Source organism: Notolepis coatsorum (genome assembly GCF_963971535.1).
Source record: "Notolepis coatsorum genome assembly, chromosome: 9".
Taxonomy (NCBI): Eukaryota; Metazoa; Chordata; class Actinopteri; order Aulopiformes; family Paralepididae; genus Notolepis; species Notolepis coatsorum.
Genome location: NC_140173.1, coordinates 61,319,975 through 61,345,968, shown reverse-complemented (window position 1 = coordinate 61,345,968; position 25,994 = coordinate 61,319,975). Strand labels below are relative to the sequence as shown.

Here is a 25,994-nt window from a genome sequence, read left to right as displayed (position 1 = left end):
TTTAAAACGGTGGCGTGGCACGGTCTACGGAGACGCAGAAAAAAGCTACCAAATCCATTCCGAGACAACGGAGCTGACTAGTCACTGACTAGCGTCGCGCGTAACAAGTCTTGTGCGTGCATGCGTGCGTGCGTGCCCCAACTCTGGTCTTTGGAAAGACCAGATGAGGTCAGAGGATTTTGATAGTAACTGAGGATGGCCATTTATGTGCAATCGTTTAATTTCAGCTTAGTGTAGGGAAATTATACTAACAACCGCCTTAGGGCCCGTGTCAACCGGGGACGTTTTATGAGTTGTCAGCTCCTTTGTCATTCATTTCTATGCTACAGACGCGACAGGCGCGCTCCTTTTCCCAGCGCAGCGCCTCGCGTTTTAGCGCTCTCGGCAACAGTGTTTTTGGGCGGAGCGCTCCCAGAGCATAAAGTTGAAACTAGTTCAACTTTTGGAGACGAGCGCGCTCATCAAGGTAACTTTTTTCGACCGACCAATCAACATCGAGGAAGTGGCGGAGCCGCGGCAGTCGCGAGACCCAGGAAAACGTTCTGAGCTTCTTTTTTTTTTGCTTTTCAAAGCGGTCCGCCTTGAAAAAAACGTCCGCTATGGACACAAGCCCTTACTGCGCCTTACTGTATGATGACACAGTTGACACCACGTATCTGTGACACGCGCGCCCTGCGACAACACTAGTCGTTTCGGGGGGCCTACCACCCCCCCTGAGAAAAAATCCTAGGGGAAACACTGATGACACAATGTATCCTCCTGTTAGACCAGTCTATAGTGTTTTATTCAACATGTCTATTAGACTGTTAAACTGCCAGTCTATCATGTTTTATTCGACTGTTAAACTACTAGCCTACAGTGTTTTTTATTTCATTCAAATGAAACTGTATTTTTTAAATGCTACCATAATGCTGATTTAAAGTTCAATGTCGCTGTAATTGAGAGCTTAGACCCAGTGAGTTCATCATAAGATAAGATAAGAAAGATAAGATATTCCTTTATTAATCCCCTTGGGGAAATTCCAGCAACATACAGCTCATCGTCTCATTAATAATAATAACAACATCACAATCATTACATTTTTACAGTAACAATGGCACAGCATAAATTCAAACAGACATCATCAGGACGATAGATCATATTCTGAACGTTTCTGGTTCTGGTGTGAGATTCTCCTCAGTCTTCTCCCAGAGGGAAGAGAGGGACACACCGAGACACACTGAGACACATTAAATCACACTGAGACACATTAAGACACACTGAGACACACTGAGACACACTGAGACACACTGAGACACATTAAATCACACTGAGACACATTAAGACACACAGACACACTGAGACACATTCAATCACACTGAGACACATTAAGACACACTGAGACACACTGAGACACACTGAGACACATTAAATCACACTGAGACACATTAAGACACACTGAGACACACTGGGACACACTGAGACACACTGAGACACACTGAGACACACTGAGACACACCGAGACACACCGAGACACACCGAGACACACTGGGACACACTGGGACACACTGAGACACACTGGGACACACTGGGACACACTGAGACACACTGAGACACACCGAGACACACCGAGACACACCGAGACACACCGAGACACACTGAGACACACTGAGACACACTGAGACACACCGAGACACACCGAGACACACCGAGACACACCGAGACACACCGGGACACACCGGGACACACCGGGACACACCGGGACACACCGGGACACACCGGGACACACCGAGACACACCGAGACACACTGAGACACACTGGGACACACTGAGACACACTGAGACACACCAAGACACACCGAGACACACCGGGACACACCAAGACACACTGAGACACACTGGGACACACTGAGACACACTGAGACACACTGAGACACACCAAGACACACCGAGACACACCGGGACACACCAAGACACACGAGACACACTGAGACACACTGAGACACACTGAGACACACTGAGACACACTGAGACACACCGAGACACACTGAGACACACTGAGACAGAAAGACTCAGAAGAAGCTTCTATCCCCAGGCCATCAGGCTGCTAAACGAACAATAAACACTATGCAACAACCATCAAATGCACACAGCACACACACCCACACGCACACACTCACTTAAACAAACAACACACTGCAGCACCCACTCTCCACACTTTAGATCACACAAACACACTTTATATTTATTGATAAAGGATTTGCACTACAACTCGTACACCTACTGTAAATTGTACCTAAATTGCACCTCATCCCATTTCTGCCTTGCACTATATAGTATTGTATATTAGTACACTGCATAGTATATTGTATATTATATGGTAACTCAGTTACGTCTATTCTGCATCGAACATTGTACATATGTCTATACTGAACACTGTGATCTAATTTTTTACTTCTAATTTACATGCTATACTATGTTATTTTATTTCATACTTATCTTGTCTTGCACAGTCTCTGGAGCGTAACAGTAAGAAGCATTTTGTATAAAAGTATTCTGTACTTCTGTATGACAACTATTAAAGAAACTTGAACTTGAACTTGAACACTGAGACACACTGAGTGTGGCTAGTTATGCTACAAATGGATGAAAACGTCCGCAGACTGCGGACCATCTGTAGATCCTTCTGACCCTGATCACTGCCGATCACTGCTGCCAGTCCAAGAGAAGAACTCCTAGACCAACACACCTTTCACTAAATAAAGAGCAGAGAGTCATATAGAGACCTCACACAGCGGAAAGACAGGGTTCAGGTTTCAAATTACAGGAATTCTCCTTTAAGGTCGGGGTTAATGTCGGGGTTAATGTCGCGGTTAAGGTCAGGGTTAAGGCTGGGGTTAGTTTAACTGAGCCTGGGGTGACATGGTGTCCTGTCAACTATATTCAACATGATTATAATTTGACCTTCTGTCTATCCCTGCGTTCTCTCTCTGATCCCATAAACCCTGTATCCCCCTTTCTCTCCATCCCTCTCTCCCCCCTCTCTCGCTCCATCCCTCCCCCCTCTCTCTCTCCATCCCTCTCACCCTCTCTCTCCATCCCTCTCCCCTCTCTCTCCATCCATCCATCCCTCTCTCCATCCATCCATCTATCTCGATCAATCCCCCTCTTATCTCTCCATCTCTCCCCCTCTCTCGCTCTCATCCATCCCTCTCTCCATCCATCCATCCACCCCTCGCTCTCCACCCATTGCCCTCTCTCCATCCACCCATCCATCTCTCTCCATCCATCCATCCCCCTCTCTCTCCATCTCTCTTACCCTCTCTCTCTCCATCCATTCATCTCTCCATCCATCCATCCCTCTCCATCTCTCTCCCCATCTCTCTCCACACATCCCTCTCTCCATACATCCATCCCTCTCTCCATCCATCCCCATCTATATCCATCCATCCATCCCTCTCCATATCTCCCCATCTCTCTCCATACATCCCTCTCTCTCCACCCATCCCTCTCTCCATCCATCCATCCCTCTCTCCATCCATCCCCATCTCTCCCCATCTCGCTTCCCCTCTCTCTCTCCATACATCCATCTCTATCCATCCATCCATCCCTCTCAATATCTCTTCCCATCTCTCTCCATCCATCCCTCTCTCTCCATCCATCATCCCTCTCTCCATCCATCCATCCATATCTCTCCATCCATCCATCTCTCTCCATCCATCCCTCTCTCTCCATCTCTCCCCCTCTCTCTCCACCCATCCCTCTCTCTCTCTCCATCCATCCCTCTCTCTCTCTCTCCATCCATCCCTCTCTCTCTAGGTGCGTTTCAGATCAGTCGTCAGATCAAGGCTCACGACGGCAGTGTGTTCACTCTGTGTCAGCTGAGGAACGGCACGCTCCTCACTGGAGGAGGCAAAGATCACAAGATCATCCTGTGGGACCACGACCTGAACCCAGAGAGAGACATTGAAGTAATGTATAGACATACATACCAGGGCTGTCACTTTAACAAAAAATCTAACTATTTCGAATTTCAGTGTTTTTTTTTTTTTTTTTTTTAACTTAAGTTTTTATTTTCATTTTTTCAACAACATACATAGACAATACATTTCAACATACAAAACTATAAAGACTTATTAACAAGAAATAAAAATAAAACAGATAGACAAAAATGAGAAAAGAAAAAGTGTGGCATGGGTCCTTCGGTCCATTCTATATTTGCATCCTTTATTTACATTTTCAATCATTTCCTTGTATCCTTTTCAATCCTCTGTGATGTCGTTCCTTCCCCTCCTATATTCTTCCCACAAATGTTTGGTATCATTCTTTTCAGCACAGTCTCACCTATATGACCTGACCTTTTTTTTTATATAATATTATTTAAAAAAAAATATATATATATTTTTTTAATTAAAACAATTACATTTCAAATTCGAATTTTTCCCTTCAAGTTTGAATCTCGTGTTTTTATGTAAATTCGAAATAAAATTTTTAATTCGAAAATAATGTGACAGCCCTAATACATACACTATACAATACATACATGGATGCAGGCACATAGACACACACTCACGTGCACATACCAGCCTCTCATATCTCAGCCTCTGGATATGTTATTTCTTTCACTATTTGGGCAATTTTACACAATTCCTGTGAGTCTATGGAACACATCTGTACGTTTTTTTTTTTCAAAATAATTCATTGTTTAGTATTTCTAATCAAGTACTGTAGAGCAGCAGTTTCTGCCCTTCAAGATTCCAAGCTGTTTTTGGCTGGGCTCCGCCCATACTCTCAATGCGCTTTGAGTGACAGTCACCCACTGCACTGCAATGGCAGATAACTTTTGGGGGAGAGAGAGAGATAGCGAGGGACTAATTAATTTTGCCGCGGGGGGGCATAATCCCACAATACAATACATTGGTAACTTGTATATCAAATGACAATATATACCCCCGTGAATATTATTGCACGGATCGGAACACGCGTGTGCACGCTTTGAGTCGCGAGTCTGTGTCAAATGCAGGGGGAGAGACAGAGGAGAGATCGCTCCGTATGAGCCCCTCTCTCTCTCTCTCTCTCTCTCTCTCTCTCTCTCTCTCTCTCTCTCTCTCTCTCTCTCTCTCTCTCTCCCTGTCTCTCCCTCTCTCTCTTTCTCTCTCTTTTGGGGAAGTGCAAGTGTCGTGACAAGGAAAACCGCTTCCGCATTATTTCCACTCGCTGCTCATATAAACTTATCACAGTTGATTGTGGGCAGGCGGTGGCAGATCAGTGCCTATTCACGTCAGCGAGCGAGTCCAATCAGAATGGCTTGGTTCAGTGGGGCAGGACCTTGTCTCATCTGAACTGGAGGAATGCACCAAAAGTAGAATTTGCGACATAGACAGTGTTGGTACAACCCCACATTGCTAGAAAACAATGCTAAACACTGGAAAAGGCAATTTATAAGATAGTTCCCCTTTAATGATAGAGAATGTTCACATGCACACACACACGCATGCACATACACTTACACAAATTCCTCAGGCTCAGGATATGCTGAAGTTTGAGAATGTGCACATACACACGTAAATGGTAAATGGTGCATTTATCAGCTTTTATCCAAAGCGCTTTACAATTTGTTCCTTACATTCACCCATTCATTCACACATTTACACACTGATGGCGGAGGCGACCATGCGAGGTGCCAACCTGCTCATCGGGAGCAATTAGGGGTTTTAGTGTCTTGCTCAAGGACACTTCGACACGCTGCCCGGGAGGAGTGGGAATCGAACCGGGAACCTCCGGATTACCAGACAACTGCTCTACCTCCTGTCACCCCTACATACACACAGACATACACACAGACATACACACAGACATACACACACACATACACACACACACACACACACACACACACACACATATACACACACATACATTCACATACACACACACACACACACACACATACACACACACAAACATACACACAGACCCACACACACACACACACACGTACACACACACACACACAGACACACACACACACACACACGTACACACACACCATTCTGAGTGCCTTGGTCTCCCTGCAGGTGCCTGACCAGTATGGAACCATCCGCGCGGTGGCGGAGGGGAAGGGGGAGCAGTTTCTCGTGGGCACCTCGCGTAACTTCGTCCTGAGAGGGACCTTCAACGATGGCTTCCAGGTGGAGGTGCAGGTAAGAGTCGTCGGCACGCAGAGTGTTATCTCACATAATTACCATCTAAGTAGCCATCTTGGAAGTCCCCCCCCCTCCTTACAGTACATATTTTCTGAGCATCTGTCCTGCATCAATACCGGGCTGGCTGCTGCTGCGACCTGTAGCCTTCTTTATTAATGAGGCACAGTGGAACACGGAACACGCGTGTCTCACACGCGACTGATTACCAGACGATTTCTTCTTGCGCCTGAAAAGAGAAAGAATTTTGAGTAGTGGAGCAGCTGGTTGTCTTAAAAACGAAATGTTGTTCTTTTTGGGAATACATTTTAATTCAGGGCTTTTCAATGGCTACAGTTACAGGCCCTGAATTTACCATCAAATACCAACGTTCTGAAGAGGCCTCTGACATCATAATCTAAATATAATTTTTATTATTATTATTACTATTACTATTATTATTATTATTATTATTATTATTATTATTATTATTATTATTATTATTATTATTATTATTATTATTATTATTATTATTATTATTATTCTTTTTGATATTTTTTGTTTGTTTTTTGATAATTTTATTTTCATTTTCAACCAGCATGGATACATACAGGATATGGTCAGTGTCAAAATATAGAATCATCCATTTTGGTTCTTTCCCCCCCCCCCCCACCCCCACTCCCTCCCACCAGTTCCCTCCCACCAGCCCATCCCCAAACCAGTTCCCTCCCACCAGCCCACCCCCCCCCCCACCCCCCCTCCCAGATTCAACTCAGACTCACATTAGGCAAACACTAAACTAACAGAAATAAGTCAAATGCAAACATAACAAAACAAAAACAAAACACATTCACATCTTCAACTTGCTCCGAGGTCCCTACATAGTCTCATAGAGTCAACTATGGAAGTGTACCCAACCTTTCATTCTCCATATACGTCAAAAATGGTTGCCATGTCTTATAGAATCTATCCGTAGAGCCTCCTAAGGTGCATCTCATCTTTTCCAAGTGCAGAAACCCCATTACATCTCTGGTCCATTGGACATGTGTGGGAGAGGCCTCCTGCTTCCACATCATAAGTATTAAACGCCTAGCAATTAGGGTAGAAAAAGCAATGATTTTCGAGTGTTTTATGTGAATAGGTATATCCTCTGGTGCCACTTCAAAGATTCTTTTTGATATGATAGGTAACTTATTACATATTATTACATGGCGTTTTCACATTCGCCAAAATGCTTGCTTGTGATTGGTCAATAGCGCTCGTCAGAGGTCCGTTATTACTCGATAACGGACCTCTGCCGAACAATAATGGCCGCTGTGCGCAGCTGTTCGCAATCAAGCTCACTGACACACTGCATCAGTGCAGCCAATCATGACACACCTGCCGGCTGCACTGACAGCGGAGTGTGTGTGACGATGACAGCGGGAGCGACAGAACTGCTGACAGCGTCTGCATTTGATCTCGTCTTGTCGATGTAAAATGAATTAGGTATATTGTTAGTAAGTTAGCCATGTAATAAGCGGGATAATGTATAGCTATACTCTATCATTGTCGCAAAATAATTGACCTTCACTGACGTTTAAAACACCTCGGCATTTTAAACTCTGTCGGTCAATTATTTTGCGACAATGACCTCGTAGCTATACATTATCCCTTACTTAACACTTTCAGTGCCACGAGGTGGCGCCAGAGTTAGCGCTTGAATGCCACCATCGGCGCCAATGTTACGCTTAATATCGCCTAATCTATGTTTTAAATTGTGTCTAATCTGCCCGTCGCTTATCAAAGAATCCTTTTCCAGTCAGTGCTGTCAAGGCAGATTGGTTTTTTATCGCTTCATTTCCGTTTGAGAGCATTTTGAAAAGCACCCGTTTTGAGGTAAAAAACAGTCCATTCTGGACCATTCTATGATAATCGTCTTTTACTGGAATATTCCAGAACGTTGATATTTGTCTGCCTATTTATGAATCGTTTTCAAATAAACGCTAGATGATCAATATTATACGTGCACGCACGCACATTCGAGCCGCGCACGGATAATCGCCGTGTTCATTTCCTCTTGGATTTTTACAGTGAAACCGATAGAGGACATTTCACAAAACAGCTTATATCTTCATCAAAATGAGTCTGATTATCCTAACACTGATAACATAGATTCCTTACCTGACATCAGATGGTATCCAACTGGTATATTCCAATTCCTGATCACCAATTCGAAAAAATCGATAAGTGTATAGATCCAACGTGATACAGTAGAACACATTATTCCGCGGGGCGCAGAGGCTCCAGAATGAACTGTGGTAAGCCCGGCTGCATCAGTGGACTGGAAAATGTGGAGTACAGGATTTTTTTCCCCATCCATTTTCATTGAGTCCATTCCAAAATCCCTTATGTCATCTGGGAGACGATAGGGGGCGCTTTTTTCCACATCTGATCGCCGGCGGCGCTCGGGTAGACTAGGGTAGGCTCACGTGATGCAATATGATTTCAGATCGCTAAAAAATAAAAATAAATACGAGAAATCTCATGAGTGGCTTTCAACGAGATATTAATAATTCCGATAAAACTTGTGAGTGGCATAGAAAGTGTTAATATGATATTGTAAAGGAATGGGCAGGACCAGATAAGCTTGGCTTCTTTATGTCCCTTCTCGAACAAAATCATTTGTCTTGAGCTATGTTGATTATTGCTTCCATGTCTAGGAAGATATATTTGATTTGATTTGTTATTTGTTATTATGTTAAAAAATGTTATTATTACACATTTGTGTGTTTATGGTTGAAAATGTTCGAGATAAATAAAGATCAAATCAAATAAATGTGTGGGGAAGCCTAATGTAGGCCAGAGTATCTATAAGCCTCTGACATCACAATCTAAATGTGTGTGGAGGCCTAATGTAGGCCAGAGTATCTATAAGCCTCTGACATCACAATCTAAATGTGTGTGGAGGCCTAATGTAGGCCAGAGTATCTATAAGGAGGTCTAGTAGTATATGAGGTGTAGTAGTATAGGAGGTATAGTAGTATAGGAGGTGTAGTAGTGTATGAGGTATAGTAGTATAGTAGTATAGGAGAGCAGTATATGAGGTATAGTAGTATAGTAGTATAGGAGAGCAGTATATGAGGTATAGTAGTATAGGAGAGCAGTATATGAGGTATAGTAGTATAGTACTATAGGAGAGCAGTATATGAGGTATAGTAGTATAGGAGAGCAGTATATGAGGTGTAGTAGTATAGTAGTATAGGAGAGCAGTATATGAGGTGTAGTAGTATAGGATGTATAGGAGAGCAGTATATGAGGCATAGGATGTATAGGAGAGCAGTATATGAGGTGTAGTAGTATATGATGTATAGGAGAGCAGTATATGAGGTATAGTAGTATAGGAGAGTAGTATGAGGTATAGTAGTATAGGAGAGCAGTATATGAGGTATAGTAGTATAGGATGTATAGGAGAGCAGTATATGAGGTGTAGTAGTATAGGATGTATAGGAGAGCAGTATATGAGTTATAGTAGTATAGTAGTATAGGAGAGCAGTATATGAGGTATAGTAGTATAGGAGAGCAGTATATGAGGTATAGTAGTATAGGAGAGCAGTATATGAGGTATAGTAGTATAGGAGAGTAGTATATGAGGTATAGTAGTATAGGAGAGCAGTATATGAGGTATAGTAGTATATGATGTATAGGAGAGCAGTATATGAGGTGTAGTAGTATAGGATGTATAGGAGAGCAGTATATGAGGTGTAGTATTATAGGATGTATAGGAGAGCAGTATATGAGGTATAGTAGTATAGGAGAGCAGTATATGAGGTATAGTAGTATAGGAGAGCAGTATATGAGGTGTAGTAGTATAGTAGTATAGGAGAGCAGTATATGAGGTGTAGTAGTATAGGATGTATAGGAGAGCAGTATATGATGTGTAGTAGTATAGTAGTATAGGAGAGCAGTATATGAGGTATAGTAGTATAGTAGTATAGTAGTATAGGAGAGCAGTATATGAGGTGTAGTAGTATAGGAGAGCAGTATATGAGGTGTAGTAGTATAGGAGAGCAGTATATGAGGTGTAGTAGTATAGGAGAGCAGTATATGAGGTATAGTAGTATAGGAGAGCAGTATATGAGGTGTAGTAGTATAGGAGAGCAGTATATGAGGTATAGTAGTATAGTAGTATAGGAGAGCAGTATATGAGGTGTAGTAGTATAGGATGTATAGGAGAGCAGTATATGAGGTATAGTAGTATAGGAGAGCAGTATATTATGAGGTATAGTAGTATAGGAGAGCAGTATATGAGGTATAGTAGTATAGGAGAGCAGTATATGAGGTATAGTAGTATAGTAGTATAGGAGAGCAGTATATGAGGTATAGTAGTATAGGAGAGCAGTATATGAGGTGTAGTAGTATAGGAGAGCAGTATATGAGGTATAGTAGTATAGTAGTATAGGAGAGCAGTATATGAGGTGTAGTAGTATAGTAGTATAGGAGAGCAGTATATGAGGTATAGTAGTATAGGAGAGCAGTATATGAGGTATAGTAGTATAGTAGTATAGGAGAGCAGTATATGAGGTATAGTAGTATAGGAGAGCAGTATATGAGGTATAGTAGTATAGTAGTATAGGAGAGCAGTATATGAGGTATAGTAGTATAGTAGTATAGGAGAGCAGTATATGAGGTATAGTAGTATAGGAGAGCAGTATATGAGGTATAGTAGTATAGGATGTATAGGAGAGCAGTATATGAGGTATAGTAGTATAGGAGAGCAGTATATGAGGTATAGTAGTATAGGAGAGCAGTATATGAGGTGTAGTAGTATAGGATGTATAGGAGAGCAGTATATGAGGTGTAGTAGTATAGTAGTATAGGAGAGCAGTATATGAGGTATAGTAGTATAGGAGAGCAGTATATGAGGTATAGTAGTATAGGAGAGCAGTATATGAGGTATAGTAGTATAGGAGAGCAGTATATGAGGTATAGTAGTATAGGAGAGCAGTATATGAGGTATAGTAGTATAGGATGTATAGGAGAGCAGTATATGAGGTATAGTAGTATAGTAGTATAGGAGAGCAGTATATGAGGTATAGTAGTATAGGAGAGCAGTATATGAGGTGTAGTAGTATAGGAGAGCAGTATATGAGGTATAGTAGTATAGTAGTATAGGAGAGCAGTATATGAGGTATAGTAGTATATGATGTATAGGAGAGCAGTATATGAGGTATAGTAGTATAGTAGTATAGGAGAGCAGTATATGAGGTATAGTAGTATAGTAGTATAGGAGAGCAGTATATGAGGTGTAGTAGTATAGGATGTATAGGATAGCAGTATATGAGGTATAGTAGTATAGGAGAGCAGTATATGAGGTATAGTAGTATAGGAGAGCAGTATATGAGGTGTAGTAGTATAGGATGTATAGGAGAGCAGTATATGAGGTATAGTAGTATAGTAGTATAGGAGAGCAGTATATGAGGTGTAGTAGTATAGGATGTATAGGAGAGCAGTATATGAGGTATAGTAGTATAGGAGAGCAGTATATGAGGTATAGTAGTATAGGAGAGCAGTATATGAGGTATAGTAGTATAGTAGTATAGGAGAGCAGTATATGAGGTATAGTAGTATAGTAGTATAGGAGAGCAGTATATGAGGTATAGTAGTATAGGAGAGCAGTATATGAGGTGTAGTAGTATAGTATTATAGGAGAGCAGTATATGAGGTATAGTAGTATAGGAGAGCAGTATATGAGGTATAGTAGTATAGGAGAGCAGTATATGAGGTATAGTAGTATAGGATGTATAGGAGAGCAGTATATGAGGTGTAGTAGTATAGGAGAGCAGTATATGAGGTGTAGTATAGTAGAGCAGTATATGAGGTATAGTAGTATAGGAGAGCAGTATATGAGGTATAGTAGTATAGGATGTATAGGAGAGCAGTATATGAGGTATAGTAGTATAGGAGAGCAGTATATGAGGTGTAGTATAGTAGTATAGGAGAGCAGTATATGAGGTATAGTAGTATAGGATGTATAGGAGAGCAGTATATGAGGTGTAGTAGTATAGTAGTATAGGAGAGCAGTATATGAGGTATAGTAGTATAGGAGAGCAGTATATGAGGTATAGTAGTATAGGAGAGCAGTATATGAGTTATAGTAGTATAGTAGTATAGGAGAGCAGTATATGAGGTATAGTAGTATAGGAGAGCAGTATATGAGGTATAGTAGTATAGGATATATAGGAGAGCAGTATATGAGGTATAGTAGTATAGGAGAGCAGTATATGAGGTGTAGTATAGTAGTATAGGAGAGCAGTATATGAGGTATAGGATGTATAGGAGAGCAGTATATGAGGTGTAGTAGTATAGGAGAGCAGTATATGAGGTATAGTAGTATAGGAGAGCAGTATATGAGGTGTAGTAGTATAGTAGTATAGGAGAGCAGTATATGAGGTGTAGTAGTATAGTAGTATAGGAGAGCAGTATATGAGGTGTAGTAGTATAGTAGTATAGGAGAGCAGTATATGAGGTGTAGTAGTATAGGAGAGCAGTATATGAGGTATAGTAGTATAGGAGAGCAGTATATGAGGTATAGTAGTATAGGAGAGCAGTATATGAGGTATAGTAGTATATGATGTATAGGAGAGCAGTATATGAGGTATAGTAGTATAGGAGAGCAGTATATGAGGTATTGTAGTATAGGAGAGCAGTATATGAGGTGTTGTAGTATAGTAGTATAGGAGAGCAGTATATGAGGTATAGTAGTATAGGAGAGCAGTATATGAGGTATAGTAGTATATGATGTATAGGAGAGCAGTATATGAGGTATAGTAGTATAGGAGAGCAGTATATGAGGTATAGTAGTATAGGAGAGCAGTATATGAGGTATAGTAGTATAGGAGAGCAGTATATGAGGTATAGTAGTATAGGAGAGCAGTATATGAGGTATAGTAGTATATGATGTATAGGAGAGCAGTATATGAGGTATAGTAGTATAGGAGAGCAGTATATGAGGTATAGTAGTATAGTAGTATAGGAGAGCAGTATATGAGGTATAGTAGTATATGATGTATAGGAGAGCAGTATATGAGGTATAGTAGTATAGGAGAGCAGTATATGATGTGTAGTAGTATAGGATGTATAGGAGAGCAGTATATGAGGTATAGTAGTATAGTAGTATAGGAGAGCAGTATATGAGGTATAGTAGTATAAGATGTATAGGAGAGCAGTATATGAGGTATAGTAGTATAGGATGTATACGAGAGCACTATATGAGGTATAGTAGTATAGGAGAGTAGTATGAGGTATAGTAGTATAGGAGAGTAGTATGAGGTATAGTAGTATAGGATGTATAGGAGAGCAGTATATGAGGTGTAGTAGTATAGGATGTATAGAAGAGCAGTATATTAGGTATAGTAGTATAGGATGTATAGGAGAGTAGTACATAACGTATAGTAATATAGGAGAGTAGTATAGGAGGGGTAGTAGTATAGGATGAGAGTAGTATAGGAGGGGTAGTAGTATAGGGAGGTGTAGTAGTATAGGGAGGTGTAGTAGTATAGGATGTATAGGAGAGCAGTATATGAGGTGTAGTAGTATAGGATGTATAGAAGAGCAGTATATTAGGTATAGTAGTATAGGATGTATAGGAGAGTAGTACATAACGTATAGTAATATAGGAGAGTAGTATAGGAGGGGTAGTAGTATAGGATGAGAGTAGTATAGGAGGGGTAGTAGTATAGGGAGGTGTAGTAGTATAGGGAGGTGTAGTAGTATAGGATGAGAGTAATATAGGAGGTGTAGTAGTATAGGAGGTATATTAGTATAGGGAGGTGTAGTAGTATAGAAGGTGTAGTAGTATAGAGTAGTATAGTATAGTAGTATAGGAGAGTAGTATGCAGTGAGGTAGAAGGGATGATGCTCCTTCACACTAAAACACCACGTCTTCCAGACGTCAGACTAAACAAATCAAAGGCATGTGAGGATTTGGTGGCGATGCCATTTCTGTGCCAGTTCTGTGCCAGCGGTGTGCCAAGCTGCCAGTCAGCCTCCTCCACACTTTCTCAATGGTTTCCTCCTGGCAAGTGAGAGCAGAGCGAGACCCATCATTTTCCAGAGTGGGTGAGAAAAGTGCTGATCACTGACAAATCCACCATACGTCCTGCAACACGACTCAGCTGACACACACATATAGTACACACACACACACATATAGTACACACACACACACACACACACACACACACACACACACACACACACACACACACACACATATAGTACACACACACACACACACACACACACACACACACACACACACACACACACACACATATACATATAGTATACACCCAGACACAGAGGGGGCAGGGCTTGATAAGTTGTTTTACTTCCCCCTGTTCCTTCTCGAACACTTATTGTATGGAAATAGTCTTTGACTATTTACCTTTTTGTTTTTTAAACTTGTTTTATGTTTCTATGTTCGAGACAAATAAAAATCAAATCAAATATACATATAGTACACACATACATACACACACATATACATATAGTACACACATACATACACACACATATACATATAGTACACACATACATACCCGCACACTTTCACACACATATACATATAGTACACACATACATATTAAGGCTGAGCCCGAACGTTCGAACGTTCGTTCGTTACGCTGACATTCGGACTTTAATTAATGGGTTCGAACGTTCGGTGAAAAAAAAATAAAGCAGGCGCATGACGTTGAGGTGATGTGAAGTGGCGCGTCCCCCGAGGTGCTCGGCTCAACCAGTATGGTCTCTGCCGGGCTGTAGCTGGATAAATTGTCTCAACCAGAGCTCTCTCCCAATGCAATAGAACAATTTTGATTGACAGGCGATTCTGCCAATTACGTCACACCGCTTCTGCTGTTACCACCAATCGGCAAGCGTTTATTATTTTTTTTACTTCCGGCAATGCCGCCATTGATCTGCTTGCGAGAAGCATACGTTAGCTGCCCGCCGAGGAAGTAAAACCTGAGGAAGGATCATTAATGAATACCAGCCTTTTTCGGCCACGGAGCGCGAGCTTCATGGCGGGAGGTGGTTGTGTTGGAAACAACTCTGGCCGAGGGCGGACGGGCGGCAGGCGTGTTGGGAGCCCGGCGGGACCCCGCCGGTGTCTCTGTCTCTCTGCCGTCCCCCGTTCCGAGGTAGACGGTGGACGGGTCTGTTGAGGAGCCGAGGCGCGCGCCTCTCTCCCCTCCCCGTCGACCAAGAGTGAATACCTGTTATTGAACGTGTAACACTAACTATATAACAGTAAGAAGCATTTTGTACAAAAGTATTCTGTACTTCTGTATGACAACTATTAAAGAAACTTGAAACTTGAAATAATGTTAATGCCACAAAACGAATGCCTTTGTTTATCTAGCCCCTTACGTGACTGCGGTGTGCAAGGGCTATTGTTTATCATAAGTAGTAACTTTGATGCAGTAGCTTGTTTATTTTCTTCTGAGTGCTTTGTTTAATTACATGTTTACATGAACAGCCACCACTGTAAACAACGTGTTTTTCACCAATAGACTATGCAATGCCGCCCTCCGTAGGATCTATAATAATACAATAAAAAAAAAAATTATTATTAAAAAAATGTAAAAAAGAATTTTATAAAAAAATTAAAAAAAAAAACGATAAACGATAAACCCTGGCGAACGTTCGAACCCTAAAAACAGGGTTCGGGGACAGCCTTAATACATATACACACACATACATATAGTACACACATACATACACGCACACTTACACACACATATACATATAGTATACATCTACACACATACATATAGTACACACATACATACCTGCACACTTACACACACATATACATATAGTACACACATACATATACACACATATACATATAGTACTACACACATACATACCTGCACACTTACACACACATATATATATATAGTACACACATACATATACACACATATACATACATACACACACACTTAGACCTACTGGGTCCATTGTCTCAGAATGGATTTGGTAGCTGTCATTTCTGCGTCTCCGACACCTGAGACTGAATGTACTCAGCCCCTCCCCTACGACTCAACTGTAGTTCTTTAAACAGCGAGGGGAATTATACAGCTGGACAACTTAACAATAATTAACAAATTTACAAGTCGTATTAAGTCTTGCAAATAAGGAAACAGATTGAGAAAATTTCAAAGCACTCAAAATGGCCAATATCAAGGCACTGAAAGAGGATTTCACCCATCTAATGAACACACTAGACTAGACAAATATCAAGATGTATCCATCAGTGGACCAATTGCATGCTTTTGCAGAGGACAAGAAGGCCTTCCGTTGACTCCTTCCGACATTAAGCACCCCCCACAGCCCAAATGGAATGATAAAAAAATATATATACATATATATATTATACTTATTTTTCAAATACTTTTTTTCATAGTCGATTAATAGTCGACTATCGGCTAATTTCGGCCAATCATAGTCGACTATCCAAATCCTTAGTCGGGGACAGCCCTAACACACATATACATATAGTACACACATACATACACACACACAAGACTAACATGTCTCTCGTGCTCTGGGCCTTTTTCAACTATTTCTTTTTTTTAAGACTGTTGGCCAGTAATCCTCATTAACATCACAGACTGTACCTTTAAAACCAAAGTTTGTTGACCAGTAATCATTCAGTAATATCACAGACTGTGCCTTTAAAACCAACGTTTGTTGACCAGTAATCATTCAGTAATATCACAGACTGTGCCTTTAAAACCATCTGTTGACCAGTAATCATTCAGTAATATCACAGACTGTGCCTTTAAAACCATCTGTTGACCAGTAATCATTCAGTAATAGCACAGACTGTACCTTTAAAACCAAAGTCTTTTGACCACTGAATGAATGAATGAAAACTTTATTTAACAGATTGCAGAATGGGTACAATACAGTACGGCTCAATACATACAATTGTTAAGGGGATGCAGACCTGAGAAAGACGTTAGTCTTGTTTCCATCAGGGTCCCCCATTTTCAATTCATATAGACATTTATGACATACACAACATACATGACATTTATGGCATAGGGACATATAGGTATTTAGTACTGATACATTTGTGACATAAACGGTATTCAAATATACAGTACTGTTACCCCTAGATCCTGACAGAGTATATACATATGATGGGGAGGGGACTGTACATTAGGAGGGGGTGGGTGGGTGGGAGGGAAATATACATACGGCGGGGAGGGAATATATACATGCGGTGGGGAGGAGACTGTCTATTAGGAGGGGGTGGGGGGGTTTGGACATTTACGGTGGCCAGTTTCGAATTGCAGCCTCCCGTAGGTGCTCTTTAAGAGCGGTTTTGAATGTGGGCAGGGATTCACATTCCTTTACAGCTTTGGGTAGGGTGTTCCACATTGTTGTGGCATAATTGCGAAACGTGTTTAGTCCCTTGTTTGAGCCGAATCTGGGTTTAACATGATTTGTTGAGCTTCCTCTGGTGTAGTGGTTGTGGTATTCACTGACCTTTGGGAAGTATTTTGACATGTACATGGGCACCCCGGTCGTATAGTGTATCTTGTAGACCAGGCCCATTGCAAGTTGCTGTACTCTGTCATCTACTCTAAGCCATCCTAGGTTGTCAAAGTGGGCAGGGGTGAGGTGGGTTCTGGGGTTCAGGTCAAGTAGTAGTCTGACCAGTTTGTTTTGTGATGTTTGTCATTTTGTTTTAAGCGCCTTTGAGGTGCTTTGGTACCATGAGGTGCAAGCATAGTCATAGTCCCTTGAATGAGTGCTCCTGCCAGAGTCTTCAGGGTATTCTTGTTTACCAGAGAGGAGATCCGGTACAAGAATCTAGTTCGTTGGTTGACTTTTTTTATTACATTTGTAACTGAGGGGTACAATTCCCTGACTGTATTGTTAGATATGATACTTACTACCACTACCTCTTGTACTTTAGACTCTGGCCACCCAGTACTAGGCATAAATAATTATGGTAAACACTCCCACGTAGATGAAACGATCCAACACAAATGTACCAAGTCGAAAGTCTGCGTTTAATAATAATTAATACATAGCAAAAGGTATGTAGAGCAATCACTTAATTACATTTATGATTTGAAATAGGATGCACTTTTATGGCAAATGAGTATTCGTTGGTATATCAATAGAGAACGTCCAATCTCTGGTGGCGCAGGCGGTAAATATACAACCTGGAATATTTAAGGAATAATAGCAATGATACTTTAATGATTATAGAACTGGATACACTAGGGGGGGATTCCGGTCGCTTGTAAGACAACTGGAGAAGGGGGGGGGGGGGTAGAGTCTGGCTGTATCCGTCTGGCCGAGGGTATCCTGGGAGAACCCACGGTTGTGCGGCTCGGTGCCTCAGCGATCCTCGATCCACAGATGAAAGCAGTTGGACTCTCTGTGGGCCGGCTTCCTCCGGTCCACGATGGAGAGACGTGAAGCGACCTCGTCGTGTAGAGCGTCTCCTCACCTGTCGTCCTCTCCGGGGGGGGGGTTTCCAACACACGGCAGTGTTGGTCTTTATCCATAGAATAATCACTGTATACAAAGCATAATCCGTGCCTGGGAAGGCGGGCTGTCGTCGGTAGAATAATCCGGTATGCAGGTCCACTCGCTCGTCGGCTCTGGGGCTCCTCGGGTGCAGCCTCACATGGGGTCGGCCACCCTGGATAAGCAGCCAGTTCTACCCGAAACGATGGGGGTACTGACTACGATAGTATTCTCACCGCACGAAGCACTACATATGAATAGACTATTATTAGCTTAATAGACTACGTCCAACTCGACGATATAGTGCCAAATATGACTATTCAAATATTAATATACACGATGTCTCAATACCGATGGTAGGCCGAACTTGGCCTTACTCCCACACGTGGCGTCGTGGGGAGGCTTTACGTCTGTCACTCTATTGGAGGGTAAGAAACTGGACTAAAAGAAAGTCCTACTTTAGTAGCGCAGTATATATACGCACTATGAACAAATAGTACCATTAGTGGTGCGGTAGCCAGATTCCTACGCGGAACTAGGACTTGTTCGTACATGTTGAGCGGTACGTTTGAACTGGGTCTGGGGGGTATGGCAGCCTGGCACCAAGGTCTCGACCAATAGTAGAATGGAGACTATTATGGGATGTTCAGTAGGCTAGAATGGATATTCAATGCATATTGTACAAGGAATATACAAGGGATATCAGGGAATATTAGAGAATATACAAATACAATTAAATATATATATATAAATAAATATATATATTCGGTTTAATCTGGCCCTTCACAACAACATTGGATGCCATTTTGTCACAGGAAAGATTTGCCTCTAGGATGGAACCCAGGTAGGTAATTTCGTCTTTCCTTGTGACAATATTGTCACCCACTGTAACTATTACTAATCATTCAGTAATAGCACAGACTGTGCCTTTAAAACCAAAGTATTTTGACCAGTAATCATTCAGTAATATCACAGACTGTACCTTTAAAACCAAAGTCTTTTGACCAGTAATCATTCAGTAATATCACAGACTGTGCCTTTAAAACCATCTGTTGACCAGTAATCATTCAGTAATATCACAGACTGTGCCTTTAAAACCATCTGTTGACCAGTAATCATTCAGTAATATCACAGACTGTGCCTTTAAAACCATCGGTTGACCAGTAATCATTCAGTAATATCACAGACTGTGTCTTTAAAACCATCTGTTGACCAGTAATCATTCAGTAATATCACAGACTGTGCCTTTAAAACCATCGGTTGACCAGTAATCATTCAGTAATATCACAGACTGTGCCTTTAAAACCACCTGTTGACCAGTAATCATTCAGTAATATCACAGACTGTGCCTTTAAAACCATCGGTTGACCAGTAATCATTCAGTAATATCACAGACTGTGCCTTTAAAACCACCTGTTGACCAGTAATCATTCAGTAATATCACAGACTGTGCCTTTAAAACCATCGGTTGACCAGTAATCATTCAGTAATATCACAGACTGTGCCTTTAAAACCATCGGTTGACCAGTAACATCACAGTTAGAACATGGATGGTGTTGAGATTAAGCTCCGGAAGTCTTCCTGCTTGGGGTCCTCTTCTCTCTGCTCGGTCTCCCTCTCAGCCTTCCAACTGACAAATACTGAGGAGTGGACTGGGGAGTTACTGTATATATACTGTATATAATATGTAAAGTATATTATACACATGTATAATAATGTAAAGTACATTATACTCATGTTTAATATGTAACCATGTCTCTCTTTAGGGCCACACTGACGAGCTGTGGGGGCTGGCGTCGCACCCCTTCAGGGATATGTTCCTCACCTGCGCCCAGGACCGACAAGTCTGCCTCTGGAACTCTGTGGACCACTCCCTGGAATGGAGCAGGCTACTGGATGTAAGGGAGGGAGGGAGGGAGGGAGGGAGGGAGGGAGGGAGGGAGGGAGGGAGGGAGGGATGTTTGGATGTTTGGAGAAGGCTCTAAATGTGGGAGGCCTGATGGGTGTATAGATGGAGTTGAGGATGATAGCAGGGTGGTGGAGGGATGTATATGGATGAGGGAGGGAGGTGTATGGACGAGGGAGGTAGGTGTATGGATGAGGGAGGGAGGTGTATGAGGGAGGGATGAGTATGGATGAGGGAGGGATGTGTATGGATGAGGGAGGGAGGTATATGAGGGAGGTGTATGGATGAGGGAGGTGTATGGATGAGGGAGGGAGGTGTATGAGGGAGGGATGTGTATGGATGAGGGAGAGAGGTGTATGAGGGAGGGAGGGGGGTGTATGGATGAGGGAGGGAGGTGTATGGATGAGGGAGGGAAGTGTATGAGGGAGGGAGGTGTATGGATGAGGGAGGTGTATGGATGAGGGAGGGAAGTGTATGAGGGAGGGAGGTGTATGGATGAGGGAGGGAAGTGTATGAGGGAGGGAGGTGTATGGATGAGGGAGGGAGGTGGAGAGAGGTGTATGGATGATGAACGGGTTGATTGGGATGAATTAAGATAAGTGATGTTTTCTTTCCATCAGTGTAACCTTTCATGACTCCTTATTTTCTCTCCTCTCATCCCTCTATCCTCTCCTTTTCTCACCCCATCTGCTCCTCCTGCTCCTCCTCTCCTCCTCACCTCCTGCCCCTCCTCACCTCCTGTTCCTCCTCTCCTCCTCACCTCCTGCTCCTCCTCTCCTCCTCACTTCCTGCTCCTCCTCACCTCCTCTTCTCCTCACCTCCTCTCCTCCTCACCTCCTCACCCCTCTCCTCCTCACCTCCTGCTCCTCCTCTCCTCCTCACCTCCTCCTCACCCCTCTCCTCCTCTCCTCCTCACCCCTCTCCTCCTCACCCCCTCTCCTCACCTCCTGCTCCTCCTCTCCTCCTCACCTCCACTCCTCCTCCTCTCCTCCTCACCCCTCTCCTCCTCACCCCTGATCCTCCTTTGATCCCTGTTCTCCAGGAGCATGGTCATTGTGCAGACTTCCACCCCAGTGGGGCAGTGGTGGCCATTGGAACCCACTCAGGAAAGTAAGTTCACTTCTACTTCTCTTCACTTTGCCTACCAAGCTACCAGTAGACAGCCCTCCTATGAAGCTACCAGTAGACAGCCCTCCTATGAAGCTACCAGTAGACCACCCTCCTATGAAGCTACCAGTAGACCACCCTCCTATGAAGCTACCAGTAGACCACCCTCCTATGAAGCTACCTGTAGACCACCCTCCTATGAAGCTACCAGTAGACCACCCTCCTATGAAGCTACCAGTAGACCACCCTCCTATGAAGCTACCAGTAGACCACCCTCCTATGAAGCTACCTGTAGACCACCCTCCTATGAAGCTACCAGTAGACAGCCCTCCTATGAAGCTACCAGTAGACCACCCTCCTATGAAGCTACCAGTAGACCACCCTCCTATGAAGCTTCCTGTAGACCACCCTCCTATGAAGCTACCTGTAGACCACCCTCCTATGAAGCTACCAGTAGACCACCCTCCTATGAAGCTACCAGTAGACCACCCTCCTATGAAGCTACCTGTAGACCACCCTCCTATGAAGCTACCAGTAGACAGCCCTCCTATGAAGCTACCAGTAGACAGCCCTCCTATGAAGCTACCAGTAGACCACCCTCCTATGAAGCTACCAGTAGACCACCCTCCTATGAAGCTACCTGTAGACCACCCTCCTATGAAGCTACCAGTAGACCACCCTCCTATGAAGCTACCAGTAGACCACCCTCCTATGAAGCTTCCTGTAGACCACCCTCCTATGAAGCTACCTGTAGACCACCCTTCTATGAAGCTACCAGTAGACCACCCTCCTATGAAGCTTCCTGTAGACCACCATCCTATGAAGCTTCCTGTAGACCACCCTCCTATGAAGCTACCAGTAGACCACCCTCCTATGAAGCTACCAGTAGACCACCCTCCTATGAAGCTACCTGTAGACCACCCTTCTATGAAGCTACCAGTAGACAGCCCTCCTATGAAGCTACCAGTAGACCACCCTCCTATGAAGCTACCAGTAGACAGCCCTCCTATGAAGCTACCAGTAGACCACCCTCCTATGAAGCTACCTGTAGACCACCCTCCTATGAAGCTACCAGTAGACCACCCTCCTATGAAGCTACCAGTAGACCACCCTCCTATGAAGCTACCAGTAGACAGCCCTCCTATGAAGCTACCAGTAGACAGCCCTCCTATGAAGCTACCAGTAGACCACGCTCTTATGAAGCTACCAGTAGACCACCCTCCTATGAAGCTACCAGTAGACAGCCCTCCTATGAAGCTACCAGTAGACAGCCCTCCTATGAAGCTACCAGTAGACAGCCCTCCTATGAAGCTACCAGTAGACCACCCTCCTATGAAGCTACCTGTAGACCACCCTCCTATGAAGCTACCAGTAGACCACCCTCCTATGAAGCTACCAGTAGACCACCCTCCTATGAAGCTACCAGTAGACAGCCCTCCTATGAAGCTACCAGTAGACAGCCCTCCTATGAAGCTACCAGTAGACCACCCTCCTATGAAGCTACCAGTAGACAGCCCTCCTATTAAGCTACCAGTAGACCACCCTCCTATGAAGCTACCAGTAGACCACCCTCCTATGAAGCTACCTGTAGACCACGCTCTTATGAAGCTACCTGTAGACCACCCTCCTATGAAGCTACCAGTAGACCACCTTCCTATGAAGCTACCAGTAGACAGCCCTCCTATGAATCTACCAGTAGACCACCCTCCTATGCAGCTACCAGTAGACCACCCTCCTATGAAGCTTCAGTAGACTGCCCTCCTATGAAGCTACCAGTAGACCACCCTCCTATGAAGCTACCTGTAGACAGCCCTCCTATGCAGCTACCAGTAGACCACCCTCCTATGAAGCTTCAGTAGACTGCCCTCCTATGAAGCTACCAGTAGACCACCCTCCTATGCAGCTACCAGTAGACCACCCTCCTATGAAGCTTCAGTAGACTGCCCTCCTATGAAGCTACCTGTAGACCACCCTTTTTGTTTTGTTTTGTTTTCCACATAGCAACCGCTTTCTCTAAACATTCAGTGAAAAGAAACTCACCAGACTCAATCAGCGCCGGACCCGAGGATAGTCGGGTTATCTCGCCATGCGTTGAGCGCCAGGACCCCTGAAAACCCGAGTATAGGTTTTCATTGTTATTTCTTTTATTCAATATTTTTATTAATTTCTCTCACACGGACCTCGGGGTTACCATAGGGAACCACTGTGAGATTGCTAGAGTGCAATACCGGCCACATCCTGATAGGTGGCAGTATCGCCCACCCTTCTAAACCTTTTCTTCACACCCAGTGTTAGGTTTAATTCACTCCGGGCGCAGTTTTCTTGGTCAGGCGAGTCTAGCGGTTCACTCGATGGCATTGAAATGCGTCCAATGCCCCCGATGCATGTGTTGTGGTGGATTATGTTGGCGACACGATGGACGCCAATACTGGAAATCGCGATCAGACAATTGGAATATTCTTTTTGGGATACCTCCTAGTGAAGGTAAGGACTATATGACATAAATCAAATCAAATCAAATTTATTTATAAGGCCCGACAACACACGTTAATGTCCCCATGGGCCGTACAGGGCTTCTTTAAACAAGTCAAGAAGAAAACATAACTATAAGTCAAGAACAGAACAAGAACACCATAAGGTCCAAAATTTTTTAGATAAATGCAAATAAATTAAAGAATGCAAGCACTCCCAGACATACCCCACGCGAAGGTAAGGAAAAACTCACTAAAACCTAACAATAGGGAAAAATGCTCCACAGGCAGTGTGGAGGAGAGACATCAATTCTGCTTTGATCCAACCATGATTTCACATTGATCGTTGCGACCATGTGTAACGTACTCCAGAACGTATGCCGTTGGTGATGATCAAAGCATCAAAAAACGACCCCCCCCCCCCCCTTCATGCATTCATGATGAAACATAATACCTATTATATACATTTTATTTGGAAATAGTAGTGTGTCCACGCGAACGCCAACGCTTTTAGTAAAATTCACGTATTCCTCCATAGCGCCGTTTTATAGAATTAGCCAGGATCACTCTGAAACTACTTATTTTCACCACGGTATAACACGCAAACGTATACATGAAAAAAAAATCTTTTTCACATATTGAACGATGGATAGTTGATGTCAAATGAGCCATAGTATTGTATCCATAGCTATAATATAGAATATAGATATAGCCCTGCAAACACCGCCACGCAGCCCTATCTCTTAGAGTGGTGGCGCAGTAGGAACTAAGATGGGCTAGGCCTCTAGCTAGGCGCTGAAAGAGTTCACGATTCTTTAGAAAATCCCAAAATGTTGCACAATTCAAAAATAGGTCGAAATGGAGATATTGGCAATTTTGAATGCTTTGAAATGTTCTCTATCTGTCTCCTTATTTGCTAAACTTAATATGACTTGTAAATATGTTAATTATTGTTACATAGTCCGAAAGTATTCTTTCCGACGCAGTATAAAGAACTACAGTTGTGTCGGAGGGGAGGGGCTTAACGCTGTGTAAAGAACTACAGTTGTGTCGCAGGGGAATGTCTTAACGCTGTGTAAAGAACTACAGTTGTGTCGCAGGGGAGTGGCTAAGTACTTCCGGTCTCAAGTGTCAGAGAGGGAGATGTGCAGAAATGACAGCTGTCACCTAAATCCACACACTTTTTAATAAATGTACAAATATATTTTTTACTATATGTAATATATTGTGGATTGAGGTATAGTAAAAATCCATACCGTGTGTCCAACATTGGATATACCTCAGAGCCCTACAGTATACAGACCTCTCTCTCTCTATCCCTCTCTCTCTCTCTCTGTCTCTCACCCCCTCTCCCTCCCTCACTCTATCTCTTTCCCTCACTCTCTATCCCTCTCTATCTCACTCTCCCCCTATCTCTCTCTCTCTCTCTCTATCTCCCCCCCTCTCCCCCTATCTCTCTCTCCCCCCCTCTCTCTCTCTCCCCCCCTCTCTCTCTCCCCTCTCTCTCTCTCTCTCTCTCTCTCTCTCTCTCTCTCTCTCTCTCTCTCTCTCTCTCTCTCTCTCTCTCTCTCTCTCTCTCTCTCCCCCCCTCACTCTATCTCTCTCTCTCTCTCTCTCACTCTCTCTCTCTCCCCCCCCCCCCCCCCTCCCCAGATGGTACGCTCTGGACGCAGAGACGAGGGACCTGGTCGCTATCCACACGGACGGCAACGAGCAGCTGTCCGTCATGCGTTTCTCCGTAGGTGGGTGGAGTCTGTTGTTCCATTGAGCCCGGCCAATAGAAACAAACTATCTTTGTATTTTTTGGCT

At 43.2% G+C, this 25,994-nt stretch overlaps 1 protein-coding gene across 1 annotated transcript in view; it reads left to right on the top strand.

Moving 5' to 3' along the window:
• eml4 (EMAP like 4) overlaps positions 1-25,994 on the top strand; it is a 104,817-nt gene that overhangs the window by 48,888 nt on the left and 29,935 nt on the right. Inside the window, exons 13-17 of the mRNA XM_084321714.1 lie at positions 3,799-3,950; positions 6,057-6,182; positions 20,468-20,599; positions 21,650-21,717; positions 25,839-25,927. Of these exons, the coding sequence (XP_084177840.1) occupies positions 3,799-3,950; positions 6,057-6,182; positions 20,468-20,599; positions 21,650-21,717; positions 25,839-25,927 (567 nt within the window). The remainder of the gene's footprint in view (positions 1-3,798; positions 3,951-6,056; positions 6,183-20,467; positions 20,600-21,649; positions 21,718-25,838; positions 25,928-25,994) is intronic.